This window comes from Herpailurus yagouaroundi, unplaced genomic scaffold (genome assembly GCF_014898765.1).
Source record: "Herpailurus yagouaroundi ecotype Mexico unplaced genomic scaffold, PumYag 100, whole genome shotgun sequence".
NCBI lineage: Eukaryota > Metazoa > Chordata > Mammalia > Carnivora > Felidae > Herpailurus > Herpailurus yagouaroundi.
This window is the reverse complement of record NW_024412391.1, coordinates 78,180,687-78,194,448: the sequence shown is the minus strand read 5'-3', so window position 1 is coordinate 78,194,448 and position 13,762 is coordinate 78,180,687. Positions and strand designations below refer to the sequence as shown.

Genomic DNA, 13,762 nt, shown 5'->3' with positions numbered 1-13,762 from the left:
ATAGAGCCTTCCTAGACAACAAATTTCACATGATTTCCTCTCCTGAATGTGATAGTTTAATTACATTTCAGCTTTAAGAAAAGAATAGCCCTATAAGGTTTGAATCACTTTTGATATTTCCCCTAGTTCAGTGATTCATGGGGGATGTGTCACCACTGGGATGTCTGTGATTGGAAATGTCTCAGGAGAAACCCCTTGGTACTAATTCTGATGGCCAAGGACAAATATGATGATGTTTTATGTACACAGTTCACTGATCTTGCATCCTAATTATTTAATAGTTAACTGCTGTTTCTGTGGTCTTGTAAAAGACTATATTGGCTTGTTAAACAGCACTCTCCCAAATACTAATATTAGTATCCAGCAGTAGGTGGAGACTTTTTTCTGCTATGTAGACTGGTGCTAAAACTCTAAAAATGCAGAGTGATGACAAATGCACAGAATGGAGTGACTTCATTATTTTCAACTGTACTGTGAAAGACAGTATGCTTTCATGTTCAGTAGCAGCATTATTCAGTAGCAGCATTATCCTTCAAATAATAATCAAAACGATTGCTTTGGTGTCAATACAGTAAGTGATTGTACAGAGCAACCTATGTTTCCCTTTCCCCCTTGATAACAATAAGAAAACATTTCCTAGTTTTTTCGTTAGCCCAAGAACAATTTAAATCAGTTGATACCTCCCTTCCATCTTTCACTCAGCTTCTTCTTTTAATAGTTGACCAAGGAATTAACTTTACACACTGATGTAAACAAACCTTAAAATGCCAATGTGTACAGGTCCCTATCTACATCCACATGTACATATGTACATTTCTAATAGTATGCATGCATATACAACATCATGGGATTTAATTTTCAGAGAGTAAAAGGTTAATTATAATAATAATAAAGAATTTATGGTATGCAACCCAGTAAGGTGTGAAATGTTCACTTTAAAAATTACTGCACTAAAACTTGCTTCTAGGTAGATGGAGTGAGAAGCTTATAAGCCATGAGAACACATAGAAAATCTATACAAAATGCAAAAACTAAACATTTTAAAGAGAAACAACAGGTCTAAGATTCCAAAGAGGAGAAAAGTGGAGAGGCGAGGGAAGATTTTGCAGCTGATTTTGATTCTGGGCTGTGGGAAGGCTCTAGACTTGGTCTAGGTAGAAGGCCAAGGCTGGAGGTTAGGGAAACGAGCAGAACATGGAGTCCTGAGGGACTGGAGTGACAAAATATATTCTCGAGAGATTTTAAACACACACCCCATTATCCCATGATAACATCTGTCAGATTAAGATGCTTCAAGGTCTAGGGGCAAAAAGCTAAGCAAAAACTCCTGAAATGCACCACAGATTTTTGGCAGTCTTGCAATACTAAGGAGAAAAAATATTTTTATTTTTACTTTTTTTAAGTTTATTTATTGATACTGAGAGAGGGAGGGCCCAACACAGAGCTCAAACTCAAGGCATGAGATCATGACCTGAGCCAAAATCAAGAGTTGACACTTGAGCTACCCAGGCGCCCAACTGAGCTACCCAGATGCCTGAAACACATTATTTTTAAAATATTGGAATTCAAGGGGCACCTGGGTGGCACAGTCAGTTGAATGTCCGACTTCGGCTCAGGTCATGATCTCACAGCTGGTGGGTTTAAGCTCCACATTGGGCTCTGTGCTGACAGCTAGGAGTCTGGAGCTGCTTCAGATTCTGTCTCCCTCTCTCTCTGCCCCTCCCCCGCTCATGCTCAGTCTCTCTCTCTCTCTCTCAAAATAAATAAACATTAAAAAATATAAAAAAATATTGGAATTTAAGATCTGCCAAGAGGAAAGCCCCACACGAACACACTAGGTCTGGGTTTGTCCTGTGGATCAAATTCAGTTTGCCCTTATTTTATGTATGGTCCATAAATGAGGAACAATTTATATACTTTTAAACGGCTGCAAAACAAAACAACAAGAGAACCGAATTTTGAAACTCAAATTCTGAAACTATAGGAAACTCAAATTCTCTGTTCACGAGAAAAGCTTTATCAGAATACATCCATGCCCTTTATTTATATATTGATTTTGCCTTTTTGCACAATGAGTAGTTACCAGACTGGATGACCTGCAAAGCCTAAAATACAGGCTACCTGACCCTTTACAGAAAATGCTTGCCGACCTGCAATAGGCTGTTAGTTGAAAACCCTGGACAAACATCCTAAGAACAGGAACAAACCAGAGATAAATTGAGTCTTACCAAAACTCAACCCAACCTCCTACTGGCCCAACTCCAGAATCAGCCTCCACTCTATCTCACTGGCATAAGAAGGATAAATCTTTGCTGGAGAAAGATATTAGCATCTTGAGCCTCTGTAATTTTTTAGACACATTTTACACATATTTCACCATTCAGAAAATGACTTTGTTTGGTCTGAGTGGAACTGTGATACGTGCAAGAAGCCTGACTTCAGTGGTGAGCGCAACAAAAATGCATTAACATCCAACACTGAAACATGCAATTTTAACCCATGTTTAAAAAAAAAAGAAAGAAAGAAAAAGAAAACAGAAGTAACAGTATTACTTAAAAGCACTTTTCTTGGCAAGAAAACTTAAAATATGTGTCTGGAAAATACAGTATTCTAACTAATTCGATGTTAATTACCATTGTAAACCATTCCAATAATATATGGAATAAAATCCAGAAATTACTCATTTTGTAGAGAATGAAAACAAATAGTAATTGACCAGTTATAAGTCATTGTGAACAACAAGACTGTATTCTAGGGCTTGGTTTTCAATGATATGTACTTTACAGACACTGACATCATATTTTAGGTATCTACCATCATGAGAAGGCAGACAAGTGCAGATGTGGGAAAAACTGGTAACACTGGAATACTATAATTATGCAATGTCTTTATGTCTACATCTCTCCCAGAATTTTTAAATTTCATTTTAATAGCTTTTTCTAATGAAAAGAATAACTCAAAGGAACGAGAGAGCTGAGAAGTTCAATATGTCAAAGAAGTGCAAATCGTTAAACTCATTTTAGTTAGGACATACTAAGGCTTTACATCTGTGGCAAAAGTAAATAGTAACTTCCGTATGTAACAGATCATGCCATTTTAATTTATAACCTATCACAATTTGCAGCACATGCCTTACTGGTGTCAATGAAATATACAACCTAATGGTGCTCGAAAATCCAGGGCACATAATAATTTTATGTGATTCAACCACCTGCAGTGGCACTATCACACAGAAGGCACACAGATATAGCTATGACTATAAAATATAACATAGATAGTGATTAAAAACTGGATATTTATGCATCAAAATATGTACACACAAATTGTATACTGTAATTTTTAACTTAACTCAGTGTATAATTAGCTTGTGAACAGTTATCTAATATAAATGAACAATGCCAGCATTACCTGAGAGTGCCAGAGTTAACATTAAAAGGAAAGGACGTTTAGAATTAGAGAATTTTTAAAAGGTGGACTTTTTGAAAACTTTTTTGAAAGTTTAAATTCTCCTCATCACTTTCTCCACCTTTAAGAACTCCTCAATGATAGATGCATCTGAACAGGGCTCTGATAGCTTGATGAGATAAAGGCCTGATTGTGGTCAAATAATAAATCATCAGGAGAGTATGCTATTTATCATTTTAGCTAAACTTGAAGTGTTCTTTTAGCATTAAACTCGATATCTTTAAAAATTATAAGTATTATCTATAATAGACTTCATCTAAATAATTTACTAATTTCAAAACAAGGGTTACACTCATGTAATCCTCAAGATTGTTTAAAAGCATTCTTCACATACATGAGAACAGTCAATTTTTAAGCAAGTTAATATTATTACATTGCAAACTAGAAAATACTAAGGATAACCCAGGGCATTCATACAATTGGCTATTTTATTTAAATGTTTGATTAAAAGAAAGTAGCCATGTGTATGTATAGATCTTAATAACTAGCAGAATAACTAGCCTCTGAACACAAAAATCCATATCATTTATAGTTCCACAATAGTGTTTCTCTATACATCATGTTTGATTCCAGTGAAAAGATCAGAGTCCTCAGAGAGACATACTGCAAACAAAAAGTCCTTAGAAGGTGGTGGAAAGTCAGGCCAGGAGTCAAAGAGAACCAAGAGAGATGACAGAGATGTGATATCCGGCACAGTCTCCTCAGAGAGAAAAAGGAAAACCACATGGCACTGTTGAAATGCCGCGTTAATTCTCTCTCCTATCTGAGCATTAAATATTACATCTTTAAAATCGGTTCAACTAGATTATTGCTTCTTTAGATGAGACCCTCCTTTAAGAAACACAAACATTCTCAAAGTGCAACGCCGAAACATCATAAAAACTTAATAACCTACCATTTTCTTTGCACTCTTCTGGAGGTTTAGCCTTTTTCGCAAGTCGTGGATCCAGCCATGATGTTGTCTTTGTGTTATGGCTGAAAAGAAAAGAGATCACTCTGAACAGACACATACTGAAAGGAATCAAGTTTATTCCTTAAAAAAAAGGTGGGGGTGTTAGTCCAACAAAATTGCAATCGATACACTTAATTTGCTTACTGGTTCTAAGTAGCCCTGAAGGAGGTGTAAGAGTAATTGTGCAAGGCAGCTGTAAATTTGGCAACCTCAGCTCCCTGTCCTCAAAGCAGCTATTTTTATTAAAATCAACTAGAATGTTGCCAAGTTAACCTCATTGAAAATGCAGAACTCATCCAGAGCAAAAGGAATTTATTACAAATACAGGATTCTCCAGTTGGAAGAGCACAGTTCGCAGGCTCTGATACTGTTTCCTCACTTTTGCAAAATAATTATTTTCATCCTAAACCTGCCCTTTTCATAAATAGTTGTTTTGTTACTCCTTAACTACCAAGCTGGCAGAGGCAGTATAAAAGTGATGAAAATTACAGCATGTTCTTGGGATGCCTACATTTCCTCAAAAAGTGATTAATAGCAATTGCATTAACCCATATTTAGCTGTCTTCCATCTAAATACTTCCAACCCAGCTAGGAAGGTAGAGGATAAAAATGTCTGTATTCTAACATTTCTGGAATCGAATTTCTGGTAATTAATGGTCATTTTAATGACATTTTTGTTTTGAAAAAAGAAAGTTTTCTGGGAAGTCTTCTGTCAGAAATTTTAAAACAGAGACGTTTTTAGAGCAATGTTTCTTAAAGAGGTCCTACAATCACCTGCATTGGAATCACCTGGTGATTAACAATACCTATTCTGGGTCTTCATAGAACTACCAAATCAGAATGTTATTGGCAAGCGCTCCAGGTGATTTTTATCCACATTAAAATTTGAGAACCTTTGAAAAGCTCAAAACTGCTCTTTGGAGCTAAAATCTTGACTGGGTACAGCTGTCTCAAATGATCTCATCTACCAGTGGATGGATTATCAAGGATGTGACATTTGCGAGGGCTTCAGAAAAAGAACTAACAAAGTCACAGGTGTGGAAAGTTTGAGGTTTATACAAGGAAGAGTCAAAGGGCCAATAAATGTAACGTGAAAGAGAAAAGTAAAAAATCCTTTAGAAATAGAAATTAAAGCTGGATAATAGGAATATTTGAACACACCTGTAAGAAAGTCAGGTGATAACGATGAAAATCAAATAATAGCTTCACATATATTTTCTCTCTCTTCATTGAAATTTAACCATGTTTCGCTTTGTGTCAGAGCCACAAGTGTTAGCTAGATAACCAGATGAACAAATCTCCACTTAAAGCAAAGGTCAGAAAATTCTCCCAGGCAGTTTACTTAATAGCAAACTTCTAGAGCCCAGGTGTCTATCTCATGAAGATAATTTCAAAGCAGGGAGGAAGAAAAGGAGGAGGCAAGCTGGGCAGTGGGGAAGCAAGTCCAAGGTGTTTCTGCATATAGTGTTTTTTTGGACAAACATCCTGTCTATGTACAGAGCCATCGTCTGATTTGAAAACTGAGACATTAAGATCCTTGGGTCATGAGGTCTCTGTTCTTGAAGAAGATTCCCTTTTATTTCTGACTTTCATGTGTAGTAAAGAGAAAATACTCTCCCTCACTTTCTTCACATTTAGGAACTCCACCATGATTGATGCCTCTAAGCAGGGTTCTAATAATTTGATCAGATAAAGGCTGTGAATTTGGTCAAATTATAAATCATCAGGAGAGTGTGCTAGCTTCTGTTTTCTCCCAATTTGACCTTTGTAAAGTCTGACGGTGCTTTATTATAGAGTGTCAGAAGCAACTAAAGTATTGTAGACACTTTTATCTCATTCTGGTCCTCATTTATAGTCATGGACTATCATCTAGTCTTTTCCTCTGAACTAAAGACACCCATGGAAGGAGATTGTGATTACCCCAAATATGATAACGGACTGAGTTCAGTGTTTGCTGCTCCTATTTTGAAAAAGACAAATTCACTTTAAAAAATATTCTTATAGAGATGCCTTCAATTCAGTGTGTGTGTGTGTGTGTGTGTGTGTGTGTGTGCGCATGCATAATGTGTAAGGTTTGCTCATGTTTATGTGTTTATGTGTTAGGGAGAAATATTGGGAAGTGGGCAAGGAAAATAAATTTCCCTTCTTTTTCCACACATTTGCTTCTTTGAAATCCTTCCTCCATTATGGATAAAAGTCATTTATTTCTAAGTGTGTAAGACAAATTCACAAAAGCAAACACGTCTATGGTGAAGTATTAAGGAGCCATTATAGGAAGTCAAATTACCATTTCTATATCACACCACCATCGGTCTCAAATACTGGCTAATTTTGTAGAAAACTGTGAGTTTCCTAGCTTTCCTGAGTTTCTACAAAGCATTTCATTACAGGATGATTTCTTTGAGGTTGAACTAGCATTAATGGTATATCACTTTAATACATTTTGGCAGATGGAGTCTCTTATAGTTAACGGCATTTTTAGCTGATCGTCTGAAGTGATTCTGAAAGAAATGTGGGTAGCAGTCTTAAACATCACATGAAGATACAGTGCAGTGTTTTTCAATACTGACTCTCCCCAGCCTTGTAATTTGCGTGCTTCTTCAAGATGACTTACAAAGGGGATATTTTTAATGCATTTGGGAGACAACAGAACAAGTGGCTTTTCTACTTCCCTTAAATTATATATTTTTAACCTCAACAATTACCTTTGAAGATAGGATTAAACATTGGACAGGAAACAGTGTACTAAATGGGATCACTGAGGGACTTTTCACAATCTACATACCACGTTTCCTCAAGTTTGAGGATATGATTTCCTTTTACTTCCACTGCTAAAGTAGATTCAAACAGGACATCAGTTTTCTGCGTCTATCAAATTGTGTGGAACACAAACGACAAGATGGTAAGAGGCTAATCTTATATAATCTTATATTCTGATACTAGTTTCTTTAACAGACACACATACACACATATATGCTGCATTTGCAAAGAACTTTTTTTTCCCCTAGCTGGGGAATGGAACAAATATTTTCTAGGAATGTTGAATCATAATATCCTACTACTGAATGTATTTTTATGGATATAGTTAATGTAATGATCATGAAAATTGAGAGATTAAGTGAATACAAGTCAGTAGCTATTCAAGTTCAATCAATGCCATATTAAAAAAATCTGGATAAAAACCTTAATAAATGGTTTACCCAAACTTTTCCCTGATGTTAAACCATATAATAAATCTATCTGGAGGAGTGGAACAAGCCAGAAGTGGAATTTCTTTCAACTCCGTAATTCTAGTTTAAATTTGTAACAGAATGGTCTTGAAGATGTGATAGGCTGACTTATAATGAATTAGAGATTTCTGTATTTTTTTGTAAGTTTAACCTTTGACAAACTGACAAAAGCAGCAGGTTAAATAATAACATCTTATCTTCCTGGGGAAACATTCTTCTCACACAGAAAATGCTTTACCTCGACAGCAAAAGCCACTGACATTATGGTGCATACACCTTGAAAAGTTATTATCTTGTAACATTTCCTGATTGTCTACTTGGTCAGAGACTGTACTAGAACTTTCATACTCATTTAATGCTAATGAACCATTTTGGCTACAGATTTTTAACTCCATTTTTATAGACAGAGAAACAAAAGTTCAGAGAAGGTAAGCAACTTGCCCAAGGTTATGAAGCTAGTATGTGAAACCAGAAGAGGTAGCATTAAACCCAGATATATCTGATTCCCAAGTCCAAGTTCCTTTTTCTTTAAGTTTATTTATTTATTTATTAAAAAATTTTAAATGTTTATTTAATTTTGAGAGAGAGAGAGAGCAAGTGAAGGAGGGTCCGAGAGAGAGGGAGACACAGAATCTGAAGCAGGCTCCAGGCTCTGAGCTGTCAGCACAGAGCCTGATGCAGGGCTCGAACTCACAAGCCATGAGATCATAACCTGAGCCAAAGCTGGGCGCTTAACTGACTGAGCCACCCAGGTGCCCCTATTTATTTTTGAGAGAAAGAGTGAGTTTGAGCAGGGGAGGGGCAGAGAGGCAGGGAGAGAGAGAATTCCAAGCAGGCTTTACACCATAAGCGCCGAGCCCCATGTGGAGCTCAATCTCACAAACTGTGAGATTGTGATCTGAGCTGAAATCAAGAGTCAGATGCTTAACTGACTGAGCAACGTAGATGTCCCCCCAAGTCCAAGTTTCTTATGCTCTGAAACCAGAGGCATACTAAACCTAACATTTTGCTTTTTACACTGAATTGCTTTATCTCACTCCCTTGGAGAATAGTCAAAGATCTTTTTTTCTCAGAGCCTTTGCCAATAGTTAGGAAGTGGAGACATTTATCTCCTGTTTGAGGATAGTAATCACGACCTCAGAACCTTTGTGTTGAATGCCTTGTACTTAGTAGGTACTATATTAAATTGCAGTTGCCTAGAGATGAAAGAGAGAACTTGTGACTGAGGAGGCACAGATAATATCACTGAAAACATTTTTTTCCTTATAAACTTGAATTTTCCATTCAGATCACTTTCAAGTCAAATGTTCTCCATTCAAATATGAATTATTTCCAGGGGGAACTAAGCTGGTGCCATAGTAAGAAGACCCTAGGCTTGTCTATCCCTCAAACGCAACTAGATAACTATCAAATAATCCTAAATACCTCAGAAATCAACCTGAATATTTTCCCTAAAGTCTTAAAATTCCTGATTTATATAATCTACATATAAATATTAGGTATTGGAAGCTATACTAAAGACTTAGGTTAACAAAACTGCTATCAAATGGGTGGAGTGTTTTCATATACATCATGCCACACTCTGTTATCCATTCCATTCTTTCATTATATTTTCCCAGACTACAAGCCCTTATCAGTTTCTTATTATACATTAGGTGGATCCTTAAGGGTGATCCAATCTAAACGTGTCTGTAAGACATATCTTCCTTCTATTCATCTTCTTTCTATTTCCTTTTCCGCTCCTCTGTCCTACTTTTATATTGCCACCTAGATCAAAATAATGTTTTCTTTCTTTCTTTTTCTTTCTTTCTTTCTTTCTTTCTTTCTTTCTTTCTTTCTTTCTTTCTTTCCTTTCTTTCTCTCTTTCTTTCTTTCTTTCTTTCTTTCTTTCTTTCTTTCTCCTTTTTCTTTCTCTCTCTCTCTTTCTTTTCTTTCTCTCTCTTCTTTCTTTCTCTTTCTTTCTTTCTTTCTTTCTTTCTTTCTTTCTTTCTTTCTTTCTTTCTTTCTTTCGTTTCTTTCTTCTTTTTTATAAAGAGCACAAGAGAGAGTATGCTCAAGACAGCACAAGTGCGGAAGGGGCAGAGGAAAAGAGAGAATCTCACACAGGCTCCACAATCAGCACAGAGCCTGACGCAGTGCTTGTTCTCACCATTGTCAGATCATGATCTCAGCCAAAACCAAGACCCAGAAGCTCAACTGGCTGACCCACCCAAGCGCCTCTAAAATAATGTTTTCAATACTGCACAGATGTTAGATGATGTTTCACTAACTGAAATTTTATTAGTGGAATAAAAAACTTCTATTATCAAACATACTCCTTTGTTGCATTTTCTCTAAAAATATTAACAGACTTAAAACAGTTATAAAACACTGAATTTAAAAAAGCCTCCTACAGGGGTGCCTCGGTGGCTCAGTCAATTAAGCATGTGACTCTTGGTTTTGGCTCTAGTCATGATCTCATGGTTTGTGGGACTGAGCCCCAAGTGGGGCTCTGCCCTGAGCTCAGAGCCTGCTTGGGATTCTCTCTCTCACTTTCTCTCTGCCCCTCCCCCACTCATTCCTTCTTCCTCTCTTTCACTCAAAATAAGTAAATAAACATCAATTTTTTTTTAATTTTTTTTTTAACGTTTATTTATTTTTTTTGGGACAGAGAGAGACAGAGCATGAACGGGGGAGGGACAGAGAGAGAGGGAGACACAGAATCGGAAACAGGCTCCAGGCTCTGAGCCATCAGCCCAGAGCCCGACGTGGGGCTCGAACTCACGGACCGCGAGATCGTGACCTGGCTGAAGTCGGACGCTTAACCAACTGCGCCACCCAGGCGCCCCAACATCAATTTTTAAAAAAAAAAATAAGTAAAAATTCCTCCTACAAAGCCGATTCTGAATCATAGCCTTTAACTGAATCATAACTTTAACTTTACATAGTCAAAATGTATTTTCACCTGGGGAATACTGTATTAGAAGAATAATCAGAGATTGAAGTGAATGATATTTGACTGCATGAAGCATAATCTTTTGAACAAGGTTTAAACAAGGTCCAGATAATATTTTATTGTCTATTGGACAGTTCAAAATGTGTTTGGATGTTGAAGTTTCAATAGCAGGTGTCATACAGGTTCAGAGGCAATAATCACAGAGATTACGGACTACATTTTACATAATTTTAAAAATAAATGTTAGTTCTTTTTTTTTTTAAGTAATCTTTAACCCAATGTGGGGCTCAAACTCATGACCCTGAGCCAATATCAAGAGTCACATGCTCCACCAGCTGAGCCAGCCATGGGCCTCTAAGTGTTAGTTCTTAAAAGTATATAAATTGATTACATTTTATATCATAGTCAATGAAATCCTCAGGATGGTGACATCATTTTCCAGAAGACTGTCTTTCTCCTTTATATCATATTTCCAAAAAGAAGATTACAGGGACTGACTGGATACATCTAATTGATACTGAACAGTAGGAGATTTTTCATTCAAGGATCCATTTTTTCACAGTACTACTATTTTTCCTCTTTATACTTGGTAATTTACATAAAAAGTTATTGTCAATGACCTCTATAATGGTTGTTTCTTAAATAATATTTTAAAATATTTATTGATCATGTGAATGTGTGAGTTTGCCATCATATTATCTTTCATATGTTTAGAAAACATTTTTTTAATTTTTTTTAACGTTTATTCATTTTTGAGACAGAGAGAGACAGAGCATGAATAGGGGAGGGTCAGAGCGAGAGGGAGACACAGAATCCAAAGCAGGCTCCAGGCTCTGAGCTATCAGCACAGAGCCTGACGCGGGGCTCGAACCCACAAACCATGAGATCATGACCTGAGCCGAAGTCGGACACTTAACTGACTGAGCCACCCAGGCGCCCCTAGAAAACATTTTTGAGAGGTTTTATTATAAATATAGTTTTGGATATTGTGACTGTGAGCTGCATACAGTTTTGTTTAAAACATATTATTTTCTGTCTGGGGATTGCACTGGAATCTTGTGTGGCACAAGAAAAAAGAATATGAAACAAAATCAATATCTCTACTGTTTTGTAATACAAATTACAGAGAGTAAGCATAGACCACATTTTGTGACTGGTGGGAATGTGCCGAGTTGAAGATGTGAAAGCTGGAGTTGCTGCACCCTCAAAAATTGGTTTTGCTTTTCTTTCCAATAAGTTTCCCAAGTATTCTCTCCACTGTTTCATAAAAAAAAGTTTTTAATTTGTTTGAAATGGCAATCAGTGATTTACTGAACACTTAAGGAGATACAGAAACATGAACACAGGAGGAAACAGATTATATGTGTGTCTTCCTGAGAATTGAAAAGCAAATTCATCCTGGACAGTGATTTAGGAAACCATGCGCAGCTATGACATTTTTCACAGATGTGATTTTCAGTTTCAAAAGCCTGCTTTTAAAAATCTATTATTTAAGATGACACAGCGTTCAGTGCCATTCAGGGAGATGGTAGTAAACAAATAGGTTCTTGTTGTCATTTTTTTTTTTGCCAAAGGAATAGCAGTCTCTTTTATGTCACTAACTAAACTGACTCCCAAACAAAGAAGGAATTTAATGGGATTCCCAAAGCATGTCAATACAGATTAACCCTATGGCGTCTCTGCTTTATGGAACATTTAGCCTCTGGAATGGCGAACTTCTGGCCGAGAAACCTATAAACAAATACTATTTGTAATATGAAAGTTTACTTTTATTTCAGCCAATGTTTGTTTATACGGTAGAGGTAGTATGGGATAATGGCAACAGCTGTGTAAGGTGACAGGACTACGCGACCATAAGCATGTTAATTTGTCCAGGGTGCCTCAGAATCTCTATGAAGTGGGGTGTATCAAATGCTCACAAGGTGGCTATGATATAATATATACAGGCACCATGGCGAAATGATTAAGAGCAAGGACGCTGGAGAAAGACTTGTGTCCACAGAAGTATGAATCTTGTGAGTTTTGCTGATGACTTGCATTCCTAGGGTTTATTATTATTATTTTTAAGTTATTTATTTATTTATTTTGAGAGAGGGGGAGAGAGAGAGAGAGAGAGAGAGAGAGAGAGAGAGAGAGGTGGGGAGGGGCAAAGAGAGAGGGAGACAGAGAATCCCAAGCAGATTCTGCACTGTCAGTGCAGAGCCCAATGCGGGGCTTGAATTCACAAACTGTGAGATCATGACCTGAGTCGAAACGGAGAGTCGGACGCTTTAACCAACTGGACCACGCAGGGGCCTCTCTATTCCCATGCCAAGCATATGGTATGTGCCCTACAAAGATGTGTTGAGTAAATGGAGTCAAAGCATCTTGGCTTTGTGAATTCTGGAATATGTGACCACAAACAAATTACTTACTTTTGCAAGCCTCAGTTTCCTAAAGTGAGAATTAAATGAGCATGGCATAAATGCTTCATATATTAGCTATTACTGTTCGGGTAACCTGAACACAGCCTGAACAAAGCTGGCACTCAGTATGTGGTAACTATTGTTACTAATTTGAATTTACAATCAATATGCCGTCTATTTTAAAAGACATTATTAATGAGGGTGATATTATGAATTAAGGAAACTACTCGTTTTAAACAATATTATTCATTGCAGAGTCTTTTGAAAATTGCTCAACATAAGACATTATGAATACTTTTAAGCATGTTTAGAGGAGAGCATTCACTCACAGTTTAAAATTCCATTGCTTAAAAATGCTTTCTCACATTGAGGAGGGCACCTGTTGGGGTGAGCACTGGGTGTTGTATGGAAAGCAATTTGACAATAAATTTCATATTAAAAATAAAAATAAATAAATAAATCAAAATGCTTTCTCAGATGTTAACTTTTTCTCATTAAATATCACTGTAAATAATAAAAGGAATCAGTGTTGATACATTCATCAAAGGAAGCAGTTCTGAAAAGTGTGGGAAATATAGTTGACCCATGTGTTCAGTACCAAAAACAACAAAATAACTTCTCACCTTCTAAATGTAAAACTTGTTATGTATTGAGACATATAAAGTATTTTGTAATACTGCATAAATCAATAACTATTTTAAAATATTACTGTACAGAAGACCAAAAAAATTACTCGCTATCTTAATTCAAAACCCACAGTACATATATATATATA

The 13,762-nt window shown here is 36.5% G+C and overlaps 1 protein-coding gene across 3 annotated transcripts in view; it reads right to left on the bottom strand.

The window, feature by feature from the left end:
• MAGI2 (membrane associated guanylate kinase, WW and PDZ domain containing 2) overlaps positions 1 to 13,762 on the bottom strand; it is a 1,342,154-nt gene that overhangs the window by 464,030 nt on the left and 864,362 nt on the right. For all 3 annotated transcript variants that reach the window (XM_040472823.1, XM_040472822.1, XM_040472824.1), the window contains exon 6: positions 4,361 to 4,440. In XM_040472823.1, the coding sequence (XP_040328757.1) occupies positions 4,361 to 4,440 (80 nt within the window). The remainder of the gene's footprint in view (positions 1 to 4,360; positions 4,441 to 13,762) is intronic.